General features: G+C 38.4%; 1 protein-coding gene across 6 annotated transcripts in view; it reads left to right on the top strand.

Moving 5' to 3' along the window:
* The window catches only part of tmem87b (transmembrane protein 87B), an 82,479-nt gene that overhangs the window by 37,294 nt on the left and 22,070 nt on the right, over positions 1–23,115 (top strand). For 2 of the 6 annotated variants that reach the window (XM_059982878.1, XM_059982880.1), the window contains 7 exons: positions 7,051–7,111; positions 9,297–9,382; positions 13,594–13,734; positions 13,818–13,871; positions 17,275–17,343; positions 17,515–17,556; positions 18,111–18,210. In XM_059982878.1, the coding sequence (XP_059838861.1) occupies positions 7,051–7,111; positions 9,297–9,382; positions 13,594–13,734; positions 13,818–13,871; positions 17,275–17,343; positions 17,515–17,556; positions 18,111–18,210 (553 nt within the window). Of the gene's footprint in view, positions 1–2,936; positions 3,021–7,050; positions 7,112–9,296; positions 9,383–9,587; positions 9,722–10,928; positions 11,140–13,593; positions 13,735–13,817; positions 13,872–17,274; positions 17,344–17,514; positions 17,557–18,110; positions 18,211–23,115 lie in introns of those variants that run through there. The other 4 variants (XM_059982881.1, XM_059982883.1, XM_059982882.1 and 1 more) reach the window with 4 other exon arrangements.

The following is a 23,115-nucleotide window of genomic DNA, read 5'->3' as shown; positions in this document are numbered from 1 at the left end:
GGTTTTTGCACAATATTGGAGCTGCACTCTTCCGGCAATGCAGATTATCGCATTGTGCTTCCAGTGTGACTTTAGGATGGTGGAACTGTTCTATGACTTTAGCAGGTGGTTCAAATGCTGCAGGGTGCATATAGTCTGACCTGCTCTTGTAGTATCTATGTAACTGGTCTAGTTGGTTTCTTGATGTTAGTGATTCTCAGGGTATAGATGTTGGGAACTCAGCAATAGTATTTATTGTTGTTGAATTTGAAGGTTAGGTTTTTAGTTACTACCTTGTGGAAGCTGGCCAGTGACTGGCACATTAGTGAAATGGGTGAATGTTGTTCAGGTCATTTTGCATGCAGGTGTTCCCCACTTTACGAAAGTTCGCTTTTACGCAAGACCTACATGAGTACCTGTTTTCACTAACTGAAAGAAATCCAAAGAGGATTTTCACTTTTACGAGAAAAGGCGCCTGCTTTAAACTTGTTTACCCAAGAAGGAACACCATGACTGTGAAGCCTTGCACGGCCAGGTGTGTGTGCATGCTGTGTTTTTTTTTCTACAAATCAGTTTTGGCTAAATCTTCCCAATTCTATTAGGTGCAATTACACTACATACATTATTTCTACTTTATATAGGCTGTGTATTTATCATATCATTCCTGCTTTTACTTTATGTTAGTGTCTTTTTTTAGGTTTTATGTGCTATTTGGTATGATTTGGTAAGTTATTTTTTTGGGTCTGGGAACACTCAAAAATTTTTCCCATATAAATGGTAATTGTTTCTTTGCTTTACGTCATTTCGGCTTATGAAAGGTTTCATAGGAGCACTCTACTTTCAGATAGTGGGAGAAACCTATATGCTGTTTCTCTTGATGAGAGGCTACAAGAAGTATTAAGCATTTTACAATCATCACTGAACATTCCATTTCTGGCTTAAAGGGAAAAAAGAATATTGATTCAGCAACTGAAAGTGATTTTGTAAGGACACTGCCCCCCCCCCCCCCCAATTGACTGCTGCTGTGAAGTCCTGGGAGTGGAATGCTTGATTACCAGCATCTACTACAACAACCTGACTGTTCTGTATTTTAGACCAGTAAACATTTCTGAAGTGCCTTCAATAAATTAGCATTGGTATGGTGTGTACACCCTCTCTTTCCTCCATAAATTTTTTCGACTGGCTTTTTTTGCCATCAGTAGTGATTAAGTGTCATTCGAGACAAGGAAGCCATTCAATCCATCATGCCTGCTTCTGCCACTCTGAAAGAGTTATTCAATTATTCTTACTTCTGCTCTTTCCCTGGAATTTTTATCTAATTTCCTTTTTGACGTTGTAGTTAGATTTTTGAGAAAGTGGGATACTGTTGGCTCTGCAGTGCAAGGTTGTTTCCACCTGACCGATATAAGTAAAATTGAAATGTTTTTCCATCTAGTTGCCTTGTGCACACATTTTTGTGCTGATTTTTGTATTCGTTCATTATCATAGAATTGTTACAACAGAGCTGTAGTGGAGCATGTATCAAGCTGCAAATTCCTTGGTGTCCACATTTCTGAGGATCACACCTGGTCCCTAAACTCCTCCATCCTGATCATCAAAAGGGCGCAGCAATGCCTTGATTTCCTGCAGAGCATCAAGTAAGCTCACCTCTGTCCCAGGATACTGATGTACTTTTACTGCTGTACCATTGAGAGCAGACGCACCAACTGCATCTCAGTGTGGTACGGCAATTGTCCCGTATCGGACCACAAAGCACTCCAACGTGTGGTGAAAACTGCCCAGCAGCTTATCAGCACCCAATTGGCCACCATTGAGAACATCTACCATATACGCTGCTGGGCAGGGTGAAAAGCATTATCAAGGATGCATCACACACTAACCATGGACTTTTTACTCTTCTCCCATCAGTAGGCGCTTCAGGAGCCTCCACTTCTGCACCAGCAGGCTCGGGAAGAGCTTCTTCCCTGAGGCTGTGACTCTGCTGAACTTCACATCACAGGGCTAAGCAGTATTGCACCCATATTGGACTGTCTCAGTACTTTTTATATTTGTGTGTTGTAGCACTTTTTATTCGCAGTTATTTTGTAAATAACACTTCTTTGCATTTCTGGTTAGATGCTAACTGCATTTCATTTGGCTTTGTATCTGTACTTGGCACAATGACAAAGTAGAATCTAATCTAATATCTGTTGGAGGTTTATATCTTTTTTTAAATACTGTGGACCCTACCATTAACGCAGGGGTCCATGGACCCAAGGTTGGGAACCCCTCCCTGAAATCAAATTGCTGGAAATCTGAAGTAAAAACTGAAAATGTACTGATAGAGCCTACTGTTCTCAGGAAAGATCTGTTTATGTGCACCATGCCTCAATGAAAACAACGTTCAGAGGGTCTTAGAAGCATTGTAGAGATGCATGAGGCTGGAAAAGGCTACAAAACTCGTAGTAATTATGAAAAAAGGGAGTAAATAATAAGAAAAAAAATCCCCAAAAAAGAAAAGAGAAAACCTAACCAACATGGGCCATTGCATTATGTCAAATATACACAGTAGCATCAATAACTCCGCACCTCATCCAAATAATTAAGGATCATAGAAGCAGGGTTTAGGAAAAGTCACTTTAACTGATGAAAATGTTGGATAAATGGTCTCCCAAGTTTCTTCATATTTAACTGAAGTATCAAAGACAACAGTTCTAATTTTTTCTAAGCTCAAACAAGAGATAGTTTGAGAAAACCGCTGAAATACTGTTGGAGGATTAATTTATTTCCAGTTCAATAGGATAGATCTTCTAGCCATTAATGTAACAAATGCAATCATCTTCCAGGCTGAGGGGGATAAACAACTATTATCCACCACAGGTAAACTGAAAATTGCAGTAATAGGATGCAGTTGCAATTTGATGTTCAGAACTGTTGAAATAATACCAAAAATATCTTTCCAATAATTTTGCAAACAGGGGCAAGACCAAAACATGTGGGTCAATGAAGCAACTTCAGAATGACATCTGTCACAGGTTGGATTAACATAAGAATAAAATTGAGTAAGTTTATCTTTGGACTTGTGAGCCCTATGTACAACCTTAAATTGTATTAGTTCATGTTTAGCACAAATAGAAGAGGAATTGACTAATTGTAAAATTTTCTCCCACTGCTCAGTGGGTATAAGACAATGAAGTTCTTTTTCCCATTCCTTAATTTTTTCTGATACTACTGACTGTATTTTCATGATCATATTATAAATGGTGGCTACTAAACCCTTCTGGCAAGGATTTGGAGCTAAAAGTGTTTCCGTAATGTCCATTGGACATAATCTTGGAAAAGACTGTAACATATTATTCAAGAAATTTCTAACTTGCAAATATCTTTAAAAAAATAAGTTTTAGGTAAATTATTTATTAGATAGCTGTTCAAAGGACATAAAACTATTATCTAAAAATAGATCATGAAAACATGTTATACCTTTTGTTTTCCATAATACAAAGGCTTGATCCATAAAAGAGGGTCAAAAAAAAAGTTAGATATAATAGGGCTTGATAAGATAAACGTATTCAAACCAAAAAATTTACGAAGTTGAAACCATATTCGCAATGTATGTTTAACTATGGGATTAGTTATTTGTTTATTCAATTTAGATAAAGAAAAAGGAAGAGAAGATCCTAAAATTGAAAACAATGAAAAGTCTTGTACAGATTTACATTCCAAATTTACCCCTTGTGGGCAAGATGCTATAATCGATTCTTGTGTCCAAAATATTAAATATCGATATTGACTGCCCAATAGTAAAATCTCAGGTTTGGCAAAGCCAAACCACCACCCTGCTTAGGCTTCTGTAAATATTTTTTGCTTAGTCTTGGATTTTTATTCTGCCACAGATACGAAGATATTTTAGAGTCAATAATATCAATGCTATTAAGATGATAGTGTTACCCAAAATTTTATATTTATTCCAAGCACTAATAATTTTTATTCCTAAATCTTTTTTTGATATTATTGATTCTCCTCTGACAGCGCTGCGTGTAGTACATGTGTTCAATGGTAGGGAGGAGTTTACCCAGGTTGGACTCTGCGGTATCCACTATTTTTTTTTGTTTGCTTTTCCTTTCAAGGGCATTGGTACTTCTATACTGGACTGTGATGCAACTAGTCAATATACTCTGCACCACACATCTTCAGAAGTTTGTTTAATATTTTAGATGTCATGCTGATTCTTCATAAGCTGCTATGGAAGTAGAGATGCTGCAGTGCTTTCTTCATAATGGCACTTGTGTGCTGAACCCAGGACAGATCCCCTGAAATGATAAAACTCAGGAATTTAAAGTTAATCACCCTCTCCTCCTCTGATCCCCTGATGAGGACTGGCTCATAGACTTGTGGTTTCCTCCTCCTGTCATTAATGATCAGCTCTTTGATTTTACTGACATAAAGTTTGTTGTGCCACTCAGCCAGATTTTCAACCTCCCTCCTCTATGCTGATTCGTTTGATTTGGCCTATGACAGTGGTGTCGCCAGCAGCATTAAGTTTGGCATTGGAACTGTGCTTAGTTTCATTGTCATAAGTTTAAAGAGAGTAGAGCAGAGGGCTAAGCATAGGAATGGTGCTGATAGTGATTGTGGTAGGGATGCTGCCAACATGAACTGACTGGGAAATGAAGTTTTCAGTTGCATAAGGAGGTATTGAGGCCAAGGTCTTGGAGCTTATTGATTAGATTTGAGGGGGTAATCGTATTGAATGTTGAGCTGTGTTCAATGAAAAGCATCCTGATGTCTGTATCTTCACTATCCAGATGTCCAGTTTTGAGGAAGGAGTCAATGAAATGGCACCTGCTGTTGATCTGTTATGGTAGGCAGATGTAAGTCAATTCTTAAGCACCAGTTGATTTGTTTCATCACCAACCTCTCCAAAGATCTTATCACAGTGAATATAAGTGTTACTGGATGTTAGTGAGGGTGTTGAGTCTGGCAATGGGCCACAGTCTCAAATACGGAGGCTATTTGTGTCTATTGAAATAAGAGAAATGTCTGTACGCAAGAGGGAATTGTTATTCAAACAGGGCTGTGAGATTTGCCCTTTGTTTATGTCAAAGCCAGCAGTGATAAATTTTGTGAGGAATTGAGAGGTACAGATATTAACCTGAGCACCATTTTTGTGCTCTAAGATCAAGAATGATCTTGCTGAATGACAGTATTTTTGAGGAGCTAAATAGCTTCCTTTTTGTCATACCATGCATATTCTTCAGGTAAGTGAACACCAATTTATTATTTCATCTGAACTTAGATCTGTTTTTGGCATGTACTTGTTCATCATGGAATAAATGTTGGCACTAGAAAAAAATCCTCCAAACATTTTGGCTCTATATATTAGGTTTGTATCTGGACACGGAGGAAAAAAAAGTTTTAACGTTTTGTTGTTTTCATTTAGGAAGAACTCACAAGTTGTAAGTAGGTTGACATTGTTAACATGTACAAATGGATCTGTCATATTTTCTTTATCAACACCCAATGTCACACTGCTGCTTGCTTCAATTGTGTGTGACTGTGAGATAACACTTGTCAAATAATTTTCCTTGAAGATAAATGAAATGCTCTCCTATTTATGTGGTTGTTTAGTTGAGTCCGACTCTTCCTGACCTCATAGATCATAGGGTCCATAGGGTTTTCATGGCAAGATATGGAAATAGATTGCCAGGCCTTTCTTCTACGCAGATACTGCTGTTATCCTGGCTGGGCTTGAACTTGGGATCATCTGCCTTGAAGTCGAATGCTGATGCCACTACACCATCAGTCGGCCTTCTATTTATACAACTCCTAAATGAATTTTTGAATCTCTTTTAGAATTGGTAAAATTATCACTCTATTTGTATGTTTTATTGATTTAATAAGAAACAAGAGCAGAAGTAGGCCATCTGGTTTATGAAGCTTGCTCCATTGTTCAGCTGGGTCATGGCTGACCTGGCCATGCATTCAGCTCCACTAACCTGCCTTCCGCCATAACCCTTAATTCCTTGAATATGCAAAAATTCATCTAACTATGTTTTAAACATATTAAATAACATGGCTTCTACTGCATCCTTGGAAAGGGAATTCCACAGATTCGCTACTCTCTGGAGGTTGGGGGGGGGGGTGGTAGGGGTTGTGGAGAACTTCCTCGTGTCCCAAATCTGCTTCACTAATCTTGAAGCTTTGTCCTCTGGTTCTAGTCTCGCCTACCAGTGGAAACAACTTTCGGGCCTTTGTCTTATGTCTCCCTTTTGTAATTTTATGTTTCTATAAGATTTCATTATTCTCAATTTCAGTGATTCCAGTGAGTATGATCCCAGGAACTTGATCTCTTGATCTCTCTTCAAAGGTTAACCGCCCCCCCCCCCCCCCGCCCAATTTCTTGAATCAACCTGGTAAACCTCCAATCCCAGTATATCTTTTCTCAAGTAAGAAAACCAGAACTACACACAGTACTGCAGATATGGCCTCACCAGTACCCTGTACAGTTGCAGTATAACCTCACTGCTCTTAAATTTAATCCCTCTAGAAATGAAGCCCAACATTCCATTTACTTCATTCCACTTGCAAACTAATCTTTTGCGATTCATGCACCAGCATTCCCAAATCTCTTTGCACAATAGCAAGCTGCATTCTTTCACTATTTAAACAATCTGATTGTCTTTTTCCTTCTATTCTAATGAAATATAGTGTCATCAACACACTTGAATATGTTATATATGGTCCTCTCTTTCCAATAGTTAATGTATGCTATGTATATTTGTGGGTTGAGTTCCACTGGCATTAATCATCAATATTAATATGCAACCAACTCTTGGATTACAAATCAAAATAGTTTGCAACTTAAGTGATCCAAGTAGTTGACTGTTATTTGATTTAAAGACGTTAAATCTGGCTACAATGCATTTAGTGATGGAGTCCAAAAAAGTTCGACGGTTTGGAATGTTAGAACTTGAGTGATTTTAATAAGCCGGTTTAAGTGCTTGTACACTTTGGCGTGTGGATAACTACTTGGTTCTTGAATGGGTATGTAAATTGTCTTTTCTCACCAGTGCTTCTTCATTTCCTTTACAGAACCATAAACCTCTAGTGTTTACAAAAACTATGTTTAACAAAACAGATATAGCACTTCAAGGTAAGTTTGTTTTAAGTACATAGAAGTTGACCACAGTTAATAATGTCTGATGTCGCAACACTTGTGTTTTGTTTTCTATTTTTAAAAATGAATACCTTGAATTCTGTACAATACAAAACCCACTCTCCAATCCCTTTCAGTTTCCTTCAATATTTTCTAGAATAGCTTTCTTTTGAAACAAATCTTTGTAAGTTAATTTTTTATGGAATTAATGTTGCATTGCAAAATTAATTTTAAATTGGTTTCAATTATCATTTCATTTATCAAAGAAAACAATTACTTTTTTTGATCTAGTACCCAAAACAAGTCCACACTGAGAAATTTTGGCTTTTTAACATAACGTGAAGCTCTTACAGGTTTGCCATGTTTTCAGAAGAGTGGTTTCCTTTTGTTGAGAGATCAGAATGAACATTTATAAGAAATTGTATAGTTCCATGGCTAATATGGGAGAACAGATATGATGGCTGAAATGACCTAGTCATAGCTACTGTATATAATGCGGGAGCAGTATAAATTATTAGGTTTTCCATCCTGAATAATGTATTTTGTAATACATTTTTTGTTTTTCCCATCTGGATCTTTATTGAAGCAAGCTAGTTCGCACAAAGGCAAATACTTCAGTTGTTGGAAACACGAAGCAAAAAAATTAGGGAAGTTTGCCTGATCCTCCATATTCTCGTTGTTAACCACCTTGTCAAAAATATTTTTCTCATCTCAGTTCTGAATGCACAACCCCTTATTTTGAGATTGTGATCCTTTATTACAGACAGATGAGTGAGGGGCAAATATTATCTCAACAACAACCATCTTATTCTACTGAATTCAACCAGACCAGTTTCTCTTTGGAGGTCAATTGATTGCTAACCTGCCATCCCAGGAATCAGCCTGATGAACCTTCATTGCACTACCCTCCATTGCAAGAGGGGTAACGGAGCTCCAAAAGCTGTGGCTATCTTTTGCGAGTTTTTTTTTTGCCTCATCCGTCTTAAATGGATGACTTTTATTTGTAAACTATGATACTCAGTTTCCATACTGGCTGTAAATGTCATTGACATTACGAAGCCAAAAGGTAAATACTTGAAGACAAAATATAGAGCAGATTACTGTAACCAATTGGTTACCTCTTTCAAAAACTCTTGGGGGATAAATGATCTTTACCATGCTTCAGAAGTCTATAATTGAGCTGTTAATGCTTCTGTCATTGCGGTTTGATGTTATCTATTCCACTTGGTAAAGCTTGGACTGGCAGTAAAGTCGATTCTCATCACCAGACAACAATGGCAGCAAAGCCTTATAGAATTGTCTAGTGTTAACTTGTCTATGCATGGGGACCATTAAAAATACTTTTACATGTCACAAACCTGCTGCCTCAACTGTTGCCATTGCTTATCCTTTCCAACTCACAACTGGGCTTTAAAATCACCCTGGACCATATCTCCAATTTTCACCTACTATGATGTCAACTTACTACACTCTTTAATTCCTCCAATTTCATTTCTCTGGCAGTTTTCAGACTGGTCTTTGACCTCTCTTTACCAACTTTTTTTTTCCCCTCATTGTTACCAAACCTCAGGTTTGTTTTTGTAAGGTTATAAGATAACTCTTTAACATGAATGACTAGAAAACGGTTTTATATTCTCCTGTATTAGTCCTGCTGAAGAAGTACAAAATGAGAGAGAACTTCAGTTGCTGGAAAACTGAAATAAAATGTAAAATACTGGATATGTTCGGCAGGTCAAGCACCATCTGTAGAAAGAAACAGTTGAAGAGCTTCAGAGCTGGGGAAGCTGGGAAGGTGTGCATGTTTCACTTTGCAAGAAGAGGGACGGGAGGACAGAATTAAGGAAATACAGTGATATGGAAAGCAGAAGAAGATGAACATTACAGATTTGTATTGACGTGGAGAAGCTGAAACACTCTGGCTGATCTGAGGGAATTCAATGTGGCTGAATGAGTTCTAAACTATTTTGACAGGACCTAGGTGCAATCAGCTAATTCTAACTGAATGCTGAATCATTTTTACACTTATTTCAACTTGGGAATTGATATTAATGTCAATGTAATTTTCTTATTTCCTTGTTACTTAATTTCTGGAATATTTGTTTTACTTTGCATACCTGTGACATTTTAGTTAATCTTTCAGTATTCTCAAATGTCATTTTTTTCCAATTTTTTTAAATTATAGTTGTTTCATTCAAGTGTGAAGAAGTATCACTAATTGTTGAATGGTACCTCAGATATTACCCCTGCCACAATGAATTTAATATTAAAGTGAGTATTCTTAGAAAATACTTTTGTGTGGACCTGGAGTGTAGTAAACTTTAGGAACTATTGGATAATTTGATACATGCAGCGATGTTAAATTCCAAAGTACAAAATTATACTTTTAATTTGGAAAAGGAATGTCTGATCTGTGTGAATTGCTAAAACATTCATCTGGATCAATATTGCATGAAATATTTGTGATCATTTTTAGGCATTGAAATCTTAAAGCAGTTAATTTTCCATCAGTGGTGGGCAAACTCATGGAGAGAATTCTTGGGGACAAGATTTACTGGAATTTGGAAAAGCATAGTCTGATCAGGGATGGTCAGCATTGCTTTGTCAGGGGTAGGTTGCGTTTCATTAACCGACTTGATTTTTAAAGGAAGTGACGAAGTAAGTTCATTGAATGGGTAGTGGTGGATGTGGTGTAAATGGATATCATAAGGTGTTTGACATGGTTTCCTGTGTAGGCTAATGTAGGGTCATGAGGCATTGCATGGAAACTTGGCTGTGTGCATTTAGAATATGTTTGCCTAGAAAAGGCAGAGGGTGGTGGTTAATGGAGGATATTCTGCCTGGAGGTCAGTGACTAGTAGAGTTCTGTTCTGGGACCCCTACTCTGATTTTTCTTAAATAATGACTTGAGTGATTATGTTTGCAGATGGCACGAATGTTGGTAGTGTTGTGGATAGTATAGAAGGTTGTCATAGGTTAAAAGGGGTTGGGGGTTAAATACATATAGTTGGGCAGAGAAATGGGAGATTGAGTTCAATCTGGAAAAGTGTGAAGCGAAACGCCTTGGAAGATCGAACTTGAAGGTAGAGTACATAGTTTATGGAAGGACTCCTAGCAGTGTGGAGAATGGTTTAATCTTGTGGTTTGAGTCCTCAGTTCCCTCTAAGTTGGTAGGATCGTTCAGAAAGCAAATGGTGTGTTGATCTTCTTTACTCAGGGTATTGAGTCCTAGTCAGACCACATTTAGAGTATTGTGCTCAGTTCAGGTCACTTCATGATAGGAAGCAAAGAGGTTGAAGAATTGGAGAAGGTGTAGAGGAGATTAACCAAGATGGTGCCTGGATTAGAGAGAATGCCTTGTGATTAGAGTTTGAGCAAGCTTGGGCTTTTCTCTTTGGAGTGAGGGAGGATGAGAGTCATAGTGCACGACTAGCATCTCTATCCCATTACAGCAATGGTCAATACCAGAGGATAGAAACATGGCTCAACCACCCACTCCCACAGACGCACATTCCGAACACTATGCTCCAGCCCCAAGGGCTTCGAAATCCATTAGCTGGTGGCCATCAGGAAAGAGCAGAGGTGGCGTCGTCTGCTTCATGAAACTCATCATGGTGTTTCAACTTAGGAGTCTTGTCTAACTCGTGTTCTCTCAACCTGGAAACGTCTAATGATAAAGTGCCGACTGATGTTACTGTGATGTTAATTGCAGTTTATATACCACCAAAGGCGGATGTCAAACAAGTACTTGATATAGAGTGATATGGTTTTAAAGAAAAAGAAACTATGTACCCTAGCACCATTTGCATCCTTGCAGGGGTCCTCAATCAGTCTAGCTTGAAAAACTGTCCAACTACCAACAGCACATCACCTGCAGCACCAGAAGGCCTAATACACTTAACCACTGTTGTGAAAGATGCTACCATCAAAGATCTCTTCATACCTCGATGCATTTTAGGAAATATGACCATCTGGCTGTCTTCCTCCTTCCTGCATCTAGGCAGAGACTGAAGAGCAAAGAACCAAAGGTGAGGTGGTCATGGGAGGCAGAGGAGCAGCTGTGAGACAGCTTCAAGGTGGACTGGATAATGTTCAAGCGTTTATCAGTAGACCTGAATGGATATGTAATGGCTCTTGCATACTTTATAAAGATACTCATGAACAAGTGTATCCCCTTAAGATCATTGGCTGGATTGGTAGTGTTCAGGACTGGTAATTCACGAAAGTACAAGAGGTCAGATATGATCTCTGCAAAGCCATCTCACATTAAAACTTATCAATTCTGGATTAAACTCGAATCCCATATGGATGCTCAACAACTCCTGCAAAGCCAAGCAATATAAGTCACAAGGTTTCGATCCCAGATGAGCTTATACCTTTTGTGATCACTGTGCAACAGAACGTGGAGGCATCTTCACAAATCCCCACAGCCCCTGACAACCCTGTGCTTTCAGTCTCTGAGGCTGACGTACAAACATCCCTCAGGAGGTTAAATCCACAGAAAACATCTGACCCAGCTGTTATACCTGTGTTAATCAACTGGCTAGAATATTTATGGACATTTTCAACCTTTCGCTTTGACAATCTGAGGTACCACCTGCTTCAATCATACTGATGCATAAGAAGGACATGCTAACCTGTCTCAATGACTACCATTCAGTAACACTTACATCCACTGTGATGAAGTACTTCCAGAGGTTGGTCATAAAGCAGATCATAAGACCATAAGACATAGAGCAGAATTAGGCCATTCAGCCCATCGAGTCTGCTCTGCCATTCCATCATGGCTGATTCCAGATCCCACTCAACCTCATGCACAATGCCTTAGCTCCTACCTGAGTGATCTACTCCAGTCTGCCTACTGTCACAACAGGCGCCAGTTCATTGGCCATTCAGTCAGCTTTGGAACACATGGACAGTGAAGATGTATGCATTTGGATGCTCATCATACTGTTCAACTATCATTCCTTCAATTCATTACTAAGCTCCAAGACCTCAGTCTCAATACTTACTTGTGCATCTGGATTCCTAATTTTCTCACTTGCAAACCCCAGTTCATACAGATTGGCAAAATCTTCACATCATCGTCAAGCACACGTGCACCACAAGGCTGTGTACTTAGCCCCCTGCTTGCGTCACTTTATACCTGTGTGCATAAATTAGGTAAAATCATATTAATACCTATGCGTGGCTAAGTATAGCTCCAATGCCATATTGAAGTTTGAGGCCATTAATGTTGGGTGAATGAAAGGTGGTGACAAATTGACACATAGGAGGGAGCTTGAAAATCTGGTTGAGTGGCACCATAACAAAACTTATCACTCAACATCAGCAAAACTAAGTAGCTGACTGACTACAAGAGGAAGATTCCAACAGTCCATGAGCCAGTCCTTATTAGTCCATCAGAGGTGGACAAGGGTCAGCAGCTTTAAATTTCTGGTATTATCACGTGTGTTCTGGGACCAGCATGTAAATGCTATCATAAAAAAGGTACAACTGCACCTCTGTTTTCTTAAAAATTTGTATAGATTTGGCATATCACCAAAAATATTGAACTTCTGTGTCTTAAACTGGTTGCATATCACTCTATGTGGACACACTAATGTCCAGGAACAGAGAAGTCTACAGAAAGTGGTGGATACACCCCAGTTGAACTTGGGCAAAGCCCTTCCCACCATTGAGCACATTTACATAGTGCTGCCACAAGAAATCACAATCTATCATAAAGTATCTGCACCATGCAGGCAGTGCTCACTACTTGCTACTACCATCAGACAGCAGAAGCCTTGGGTCCCACACCATGAGGTTCAGGAATAGTTATTGCCCTACACCATCAGGCTCCTGAACTAGCATGACCTTCAATCACCACAACTCTGAACTGATTCTACAACCTGTAGACTCACTTTCATGTACTTGACAACTGGTGTTTTCAGTTTTTGCACAATTTGACTTGTTCTGCCCAATGGTTGTTTGTCAGTCTTTGTTTTGTAAGCAGTATTGTATTTTTTTCTGTAAATGCTCACAAGACAATGAATCTCAAGGTAGCAGATGGTAACACGTGTAATTTGCTAATAAATGTTGCTTGGCTTTGACTTTAAATGAGTGTAGGAAAGTTTAGTGGAGATGTCAGAAGTAGGTTTTTTTTAAAAAGTGAAATGTGCCTGGAATGCACTGCCGGGAGTGGTGAAGGAGGCTGATACAATAGGAACATTTAAAAGACTCTTGGATATGCAAACAGATATAAGGAAAATGGAAAGTTAGGATGGAAGGGTTAGATTGATCATGGCATAGGTTTGTGTGGTTTGGCACAAAATCGTAGGCTAAATAGCCAGTGCTGTACTGTTCAATGGTCAGCTGTACAGTTGCTTCTGGTCTTCATATTATTTTTTAAACAATTTAAGCAGATCAATAGAAGTTGTGTGTCATGTAAAGTGCTCATATTATAACCAGACTGATAGCTTAACTGTACTTTCTTTTATCAGGATATACATGACAGAAGATTTTCCGGTGATGGTGATACCAACAGCCTTCAGCCTCCCCTATTAAGCAATGGGCAATATATTGAATACAAATCTGATAGCATTGCTTGCAATGAAAATATTCAAGTCTTCCCTAAATTTAATGTGAGTATTTTGAAGAAGTATTAAACTTTATTAATGTACATTGACTGATGGACATAACACAGCATTTTACCCTTCTCTTTTAGATGAGCAAAAGTCTTCCAAAACCTGTTGTGGTACAGACACCAAATGCAATTGAGGTAACAAATAGAACTTATTTTGTTAACCAAATATTTCCTATTGTTTTCAACTAACTCAAGTACTAAAAAGATGTCATGGTTTGGATTTTTGAATAATTTTGAGTTAACAGACTATTGTCTGTTACTGTTACATCAGTATATTGCCTTCAATTACTGACATTGGCATCTATTCAGTTAAGTGCAAAAATCCAGAAGATATTTACCAGAAATCTTTTCTTCTACCTCAGCATCTAATTTTTCAATCTATATTTACATTTATTTACATAACACGAATCTTATGATAGTTCATGTTGAACTGTGTTCCTTCAGTCTAAGTCTTATTTATTTCGTCTGTTTCAATATTCCTTGCAAATGTCACTTTGTGACAAAAAAAAATTGCCTGGGGGGGGGGCCACGGGGAGATAAATAATGAGCACTGCACCCATGGTGCCTGAGGCAAGCAGTGTCTTAAACCTCATCTCCCTGCTTATCCTTGGTATTCTGTTTATTATCCAGCTTTTAGAAAACAATCGAACTATCTAAAACTCATAAAGCGAATTGATATCAAAAGAGGCTGCTGTCTCTGAGTCCTATAAATAGTACACAGATTTGGTTTGCTCTGGAGACACTTGAGACTGCAGATGGTAGAATCTGGAACAGGAACAAGTCAGGGATTTGCAGGCTAGTTACTGAATGGAGTTCTGAAGGATAGGATCTATCAGTATTGCGTTAGAGACAGTCTGATTAGGAAGAGTCAGCGTGGCTTTGTCCATGGGAAGTCATGCTTGATGACCCTTTAAGGCTTTGAAGAAGTAACTAAAAAAGGCAGTGAATGTTGCCATCAAACTTTACAACTCCTCCCTTGGAGTGCCAGACACTCTGAGCCAGTAGGCTGGTCCTGGACTTATTTTCACTGGGCATCATATTATTTAATTATTTATGATTTTATATTGCTATATTTCTACACTATTCTTGGTGCGACTGTAACGAAACCCAATTTCCCTCGGGATCAATAAAGTATGTCTGTCTGTCTATTTGGACTTCACTTGGGTCCTGCATGGTAGGCTCACCTGGAAGGTGAGATGCCATGGAATCCAGAAGGAGCCAGATAGGAGGGTTTAAAATTGGCTTAGAGGTAGGAAGCAGAGGGTGGTGGTTTAAGGTTTTTTTTCACTGAATGGAGGCCAAAAACGAGTAGTATCCCAGAAGGGTCGGTGGTTTTGACCCTTTTTGACACTTATTTGTATTTATCTGAAAGGCTTAGATGTGAAGCACAAGATTGATCACTATGGAAGACATAAACAAGTTTTATTGATCATGAAGAATGTTATGTAGATTACAGGGAGGGGCATTTTGATTAGTTGGGTATATGTTGAGGAGTGGCAAATGGAGTTCAATGAAGATAGGTCTGAAGTGATGCTTTTTTTTTTGCAAAATCAAACCAGTATAGGAATGAATAATAAGGCACATGGTAATGTATTGGAATAGGGATACTTGGGAATAAATTGTATAGTTCATTGAAAGCAGTGTCACGGGAGATGATAAAAAAGGTGCTTAGTATACTGACCTTTATCAAAAAAGGTATTAGGACATTGTCACAGTTGCATCAGTCATTGGTAATGTGTTTGGAATACTGTGTACAGTTTACCCTGTTTATAGGGAAGGTGTGCTTTAACAGGTAAGAGTACAGTAAGTGTTTATGACAATATTGCCAGGACTAGAGAGCCTGAGTTATAGGGAGAAATTAGCCAGGCTTTAGTCCTTGGAAATTAGGAGGATGAGAAGTGACCTTTCAGAAATGTTTAAAATGATGAGGCATAAATAAGATGTGTTTTTTCTTCCACAGTAGGGGAGCCTAAAACACTCTGATAGGTTTAAAATGAGAGGGGTAAAATTTTAAAGGAGCATGTGGGACAACATTTTCATTCAGTAGGAGGAGCAAGCTGCCAGAGGTGGTTGAGGCAGATAAAACAATATGGAGGGGTAGGGCTTAGAGATTGTACAAATACAGAAAATTGTAACCAGCTAAGTAGGCATCATGTTTGGCAAGTACTTCTTGAGCTGAAGGGCCTGTAACAGTGGTGTATTGCTCCAACTCTTACTCTAACACAGCACTGGAAGAACCATCTACGTAAGGAAGTGGGCAGTCAAAGTTTTGGGTCAAGACCCTTCATTTGGACTGCTCTCTTTTTTTCATAAGAGGACACTTTTTTTTTAAGAAACTAAAAATTGATACTGAAACACATTTTCTTGCAGGGCTTAACATGTAAGTGCAGGGTTTATCTTTCTGCTGGCTAAGGTATCTAGACCAGGGATTACAGGATAAAAGTGAGGAGTTAGTTATTCAGGGGAAGAAATGACCAAGATGGTAGGTAATCTTTGGAATGCTGTACCCGAGGGCCATTAGGCTTGCTGACTGAGTATGTTCAAGAGAAGTTGATTTTTGGATTTTAAGGTAATGAAGTGATATGAGGCAGAAAGGTGACACTGAGCCAAACTATGAGGCTTGATCTTACAAAATGGCAAATGCAAGCCCAGTGAGCTGAATTTCCAACTGCTTACTCTTTAGTTATTGGATTGTTTTATTGGTCCCTGCTGTGCTACTTCACTGAAACCCTACTGAAAATTCAAATGGATCACATCAATTGGCTTGACTCATATCTATTCTGCCAGTTGTAACCACAATAACTAATAAAACAGAATAGTTAAAACAAGGTTCCCCTTTCACAAATCCACAGCAGGTTAACCCATACTATTATTTTCTAAATCATCTAACCACTAAGTGCTGAATTCCTATGTCCCCTTTGACTGCAGTTAGATAATCTGGTCTGTGGTTTTCCTTCCCCATCTCCTCCCCCCCCCCCCCCCCCCAACAGTGGAATAATCTGTTGCCTTCCAGTCCTTGGGAGCAGTTCTTGCAAATGAGCTATTGTTTATTGTCATAACTTTAACAGCAGTTTTCAAATCTCTGGCCACTTTACTCATGCACTCGGTGTCTCTAAAGAAATGTAGTCATAATGAAAAGAAACATAAAATTTAGTTCAACATGAAACGGTCTTAAATCGGAATAAAAAGCAATGAGTGAGGTGATCATCAGAGACTGGCAAACTAAAATAATAATTAGTGCTTACTTATCATACATTACCGGATCTAAAATAACTTGTTTCCCTCAAATGTTTATTATAAATAAGTTTCTTTTATGAATTTATCCTCTTGATAAATTCTAAAAGGAAGTTTTTTTTGTTCCATATACCAATTGACAAAATAAGTCAATTATACTGGTTACAGATTTTTATTTTGTTCTGCTGCTCTAGTCTTGAAAAATAAATACATTAAGCACCTTTTGTCCAACTTCTACTTGTATCAGTTGATCACAATCTGTATTTCAAGCTAACCAGATATAACATTGATATTTTATTTCAAGAATGCAGAGGTAATCACCAACACTGATGTCAAGGGCACTGCGAGTCTTCATTTATCTGAAGGCAATAAGGTATTGCATCTTTCTAATTGTTGTGTTGTTATAGACTATTGTCTCCTGATTTTAACGTGTTAACAATTTGTTCAGTGATTATAGTTACTGATCTACTATGTGCATAATTCTATCTTAACTGATCAGTTGAAATTAGTTTATTTCAATTTAAACAAATATTTTTTTCTCTAGGCTATTCGTTCCTTATGGAAAAGAGATGTTACAACAAAAAAGGTAGAGAACTATTGCTGTTAGTCTTTTCAAATTTTAATGGGTAATGACCAAACTCGCGCCTACAATAACAATGTACTGCATAAGCTAGAAATTAGTAGTAGCAGTAGAAACAACCAGAAGTAATAGATGTCTGGATACAATCTGGATTGAACTGAAATTTTTCTCTTGATTTTTGACTTCAAACAAATTGTACAATTTTTTTTTGTACTTCATGATGAAATTGTTGAACCCTGCAGTTACCCTTAAGTTTTTACCCTTAAGGTTTTCAGTGGGGCATCTGCATGTAAGGAATTCTTGGTGAAACTTGATTGTCATTTATTCGGAGTCTTGAATCTGTCTTCTATTCTTTCTCAACATCTACTTGCACTTCGTCACAAGATAATTTTAGATAAATTTTCAACAGAACCTATGGATTTTCTGATAGCTAGCCAGTGATCCATTGGTATGGCAAAGATGAATAAACTGATCTCAATGTATTTCAAGTTGTATTTGGAAATGTTTACTCTAAAACTAGTTCTGCTAATGGATAACTAAACATTTTTTTTGTTCCGTAGTATGATATTGTGGCGCAGACCTGGCGGGACGGTCCTTATCTATTTATCCTTTCCATCAGACCTCTCAATGAAAGAATTAAAAGTAACTGGAATTTAACAGGTGAATTCCAAACCTGTTTTATTTATTAAAAGAATTGGATTTTATAGCCTATCAATTTTAATATCAACAGCATATGTCGTAATGTGTTATTTTGTAGCAGCAGTATGTTGTAGTACATAAAACTATAATTTATAATAATATGTATAAAAATGAAATTAAATAAGTCACGCAAAAAGAGGAAAAAACAGAGGTAGTGTTCGTGGGTTCATTGTTCATTCAGAAATCTGATGGCAGAAGGAAAGAAGCTGTTCCAGAAATACTGTAGTGATTTCAGGCTCCTGTGCCAGCTCCTTGCTGGTAGCAATGAAAAGAGGGCACATCCTGGGTGATGGAGGTCCTTAATGATGGCTGCTGCTTTACTTGAGGCATCTCCTTTTGAAGGTGCCCTCGATGCTGGAAAGGCTGTTGTCCATGATGGAGCTGGCAGACTTTTCAACTTTCCCAATCCTGTGCAGTGGCCCCTCCGTACCAAATGATGATGTAACGAATTGGAATACTCTTCACACTAAATCTGTATAAATCTGCAAGTGTCTTTGATAACATTGCAATTCTCAAACTCCCAATGAATACAGCCACTGCCATGTTGCCCTTGTAATTACATCAATATGTTGGGCCCCAAGTAGATTCTCAGACGTTGACATCAGGAACTTGAAACTGCTCACCTTTTCCATTTCTGATTCCTCTGAGGACTGATATGTGTTCTCTCTACCTCCCCTCCCTGAAGTCCACAATTAATCCCTTGATTTTACTGATATTGAGTGCAAGGCTGTTGCTGCGACACCATTATACCAGCTGATCTATCTTTCATGTACACCCCCTCGTTCCCATCTGAAATTGCCAACAATAGCTGTGTCATCGACAAATTTATAGATTGCATTTGAGCTGTGCCTAGCTACAGATTTCTGGGCATAGAGATGAGAGCAGTGAGCTAAGCATGCATCTTGAGGTGTGCCTGTGATTGTCAGGGAGGAGGAGATGCTATTTGTAATGTGCACACTTTGATCTCCTGGTGGGGAAGGCAAGGATCCAGTTGTTGAGTGGTGTACAGAGGCCAGGTTTTGTAGCTTGTTGATTGGAATTGAATGCTGAGCTGTAATCAATAAATAGCAGCCTTGATGTAATTAGTACTATTATCCAGGTTATCAAAGGCAGAGTGAAGAGCCAGTGAGATTGCATCTGCTATAGTCCCATTGTGGAGTTAGGCATATTGCAGCAGGTCCACGTCCTTGGACAGGTGTTGATTCTAGCCATGACCAACCCCTCAAAGAATTTCATCACAGGAGATGAGTGCCACTGTGTGATAGTTGTTGAGACAGGTCTCCCTGCTCTTCATAGGCACTTGTCTGCTTTTTTGAAGCAGATGAGAACCTCTGACTGTAGCAGTGAGAGATTGAAGGTGTCTTTGAACACTCCACCAGTTGGTTGGCACAGGTTTTCAGAGCCCCACCAGTAAAGAAAAAGTTTTTGAACCTTTTGCAAATATCTGGTTCTCTGCATTAGTTACTCAAAATGTGGTCTGATCTTCATCTAAGTCACAATAATAGAGAAACATAATCGGCCTAAACTGATATCACAAGAATTGTACTATTTATGGTCAATACTGAGTACACCATTTAAACAATAACAGTCCAGGTCCAAAAAAATATGAACCTCTGGGGTAATGCCTTCTACAAAAGCCTTGGGTGTTCCAATCAATGAGATCAAATTGGAGGGTTCCAGAGGTGCCCTGCCCTGTATATTTAATTAAAAAAGACACACTAAGTCAGGTTATTGATGGAACCTCTTCTTCTCAAAAAAGAAAGAAGGAAGATTGGGTCCACTATAAGAAAAACCCTGAACAAGAATCATCTTAATAGAAGGACACCATGGAAGAAACCAGTGCTCTCCAAAAAGAAAACATTTCTGTACATCTCAAGTTTGTAAAAGACTACCTGGATGTTCCAGAATGCTTCTGGGGCAATGTGCTGTGGACAGATGAGACCAAGGGGAACCTTTTTGGCAGAAATGTACACTACTGTGTTTCGAGGGAAAAGGACATTGCACACCAACACCAAAATCTCCTCTCAACTGTGAAGCATTGCGGAAGGAGCATCATGGTTTGCCACTGCTTTGCTGCCTCATGGCCTGGTGGACAGCTAGCAATTGTTGAGGGAGCAATGAATTCAAAATTGTATCAAGACATTTTACAGGAGAATGTCAGGGTAGTGATAGTCACCAGAAGCTTAATAGAAGTTGGATGGTGCAACAAGGCAATGATCCAAAACATGAGTAAATCAACAACAGAATGGTCTAAAGAGAAAATTTGTGTTTTGGAATAGTCAAGTCAGATCCAGACCTTAACTCAATTGAGATACTGTGGCATGATCTGAAGAGGGCTGTTCATGCAAGGTATCCCAGAAATGTTGATGAACTGAAACAGTTTTGTTTGGAGGAATGATCTAAAATTCCTCCTCACTAAGTCTGATCAGCAACTACAGGAAATGTTCAGAGAAGGTTATTGCTACTAACGGAGATTCTACCAGTAATTAAATACAAGGGTTCACCTACTTTTTCCAGCCTGTCCCATGAATGCTTAAACAATGTGTTCAATAAAGACATGAAAAGTATAATTGTCTGTGTTATTAGTTAGGGCAGATTGTGTTTGTCTATTATTGTGACTTGGGTGAAGATCAGACCATATTTTGAGCAATTAATACAGAAAACCAGGAAACTGCAAAGTATTGACAAACTTTTTCTTAAACTCTTACCAGTTGTAATAAGTTAATGATTATTATAGTTAATAATTAGTTAATAATTATTATAGATTATAATAATCTATATATTGTATATGTGCTTGTCATTAATTCCTGCCCCCAGAACTACCTTTTCTCCTTTTATAATGTTTTTTTTTTTTAACCTCTTAAAGCCATTCTCAGTCTTTGGGGCAACTATCAAGAATTAAATCATGCCTTTTTAACAGCTTGCCAAACAAATTAATTTTTTAAAAATCACGTTTCATGGATTCTCTTTTTATTGAATAGCAGAAGCCACTTACATTTGTACATTTACAATACATTAAACTATGAACCAAATTTTGTACCTTGTGCCTGGCTACCTAAAAGTTTTGCCTGTTTATTAAGCTTATTGTGTGTTTGTAACTTTAGAACCAATCTGGCTGAAGGATTAAAAGTTATTGTCAAGGAAATAAAAAGAAATCAACTGCTAAAAACTGGGGGAATTAAATATGAAATCAAAGTAAGAGGAGATATGCATCATGAAACAAGGCAATGGCATTTCATCAAAGTTAAGTACTGGAGATATTGTATGTCTGCTGTTGCATTGGAAGGTGTTATGTGAAGCAGTGTCGAGGTTTGTGGAGATAAAACGGAACATTCTGGAGATAATTATCCCTTCAAAATGATCTTACCTGGTGATGCTATCGACTTGTCATGCTGGAGTTTGTGGATGATGATGTCAAGGTGAATACAGTCCTTCTGGTCTGTAGGAGATTGGGTGAATGCTGAAAAGTGAAAAGTCAAACAGCTGTGGTTGAGGATTCTGATAACTATAGTTGAGTGAAAGCCATAGTTGATTGGGGGGGGGGGGGGGGATCCAAAAATCAAAGCAATTAGAATGTTGCATTGTAAAAGCAGATGTTATAGAAACTGACGAAATTGAATGGAATTCCTGCAAGAAGCAGGACATGAGAAAGTCAAAGAAGCTGTGGAAATCTAAGGCTAGGAATAGAAACCAATACTGGAACTCATCATTGCGCTCCTACTCTGCCCTTTATTTTCTCACTGGTGTTACATAGAAAACCTACAGCACAATACAGGCCCTTCGGCCCACAATGCTGCACCCAACATGTACGTACTTAAGAAATTACCTAGGGTTACCCATAGCCCTCTATTTTCTAAGCTGCATGTACCTATCCAGGAGCCTCTTAAGAGACCTTATTGTATCTGCCTCCACCACCATCACCAGCAGCCCATTCCACGCACTCACCACTCTCTGTATTTTTTTTTACATTTACCCCGATATCTCCTCTGTACCTACTTCTAAGCACCTTAAAACTGTGCCCTCTCATGTTGGCTATTTCAGCCCTGGGGGAAAAAGCCTCTGACTATCCACATGATCGATGCCTCTCATCTTATATACCTCTGTCAGGTCACCTCTCATCCTCCGTAGTTCCAAGGAGAAAAGGCCAAGTTCACGCAACCTGTTCTTGTAAGGCATACTCCCCAAACCAGGCAACATCCTTGTAAATCTCCTCTGCACCCTGATATTGTATTAAGAAATCAGCCATTCCAGTCTGATATTTCCAACCTTGTGTTGCTTTTTCTTTTGCTTCTCTCCTAATAACATCATATCTTATTCATTTCCTCCTATATAACCTCATCTATAAACATCATTTGTTATTCACTTGTCTTTACCACTCTCCTTCAACTAACATCATGATCACATTTCATTATATCATTCCCATCCCAGCACAAACCTTGTTTGTCCTCTCCCTTACCTTTCCCTTGCAATTTGAAGCTTGATTTTTGGCTAATTTTCCTGGGTTGTTTGGTTTTTTTTTTGGAATGAAATATTAACCCAAAGCACTGTTTGGTAACTGAGGGACATGTACAAGATACAAAGGTTTGAACTGGATTATCGGCAATAATTCAATCCATTACCCTACCCAGTATTTATTACTCATTTAAAGAAAATCAGGTCATATTCTCATTTTGAGCTTCTCCTCATCATTGCCAATGACTGAAATGTTAACAAATCTCGATGTAAAATTTGCTCAGGATTCTGGGTGATGAGTTAAATGATCACTTTCTGTATTTTCCCTATCAACATATCTGATCTCAAAATGATCCTATTTAGTTAGTTACTTTGACTTAAATTTTGTAGTTTGAGGTTCAAATCATTTTGCAT

This window comes from Hypanus sabinus, chromosome 10, assembly GCF_030144855.1.
Source record: "Hypanus sabinus isolate sHypSab1 chromosome 10, sHypSab1.hap1, whole genome shotgun sequence".
Classification (NCBI taxonomy): domain Eukaryota; kingdom Metazoa; phylum Chordata; class Chondrichthyes; order Myliobatiformes; family Dasyatidae; genus Hypanus; species Hypanus sabinus.
Note: the sequence above shows the minus strand (reverse complement) of the source record. Positions and strands in the feature narration are given on the sequence as shown.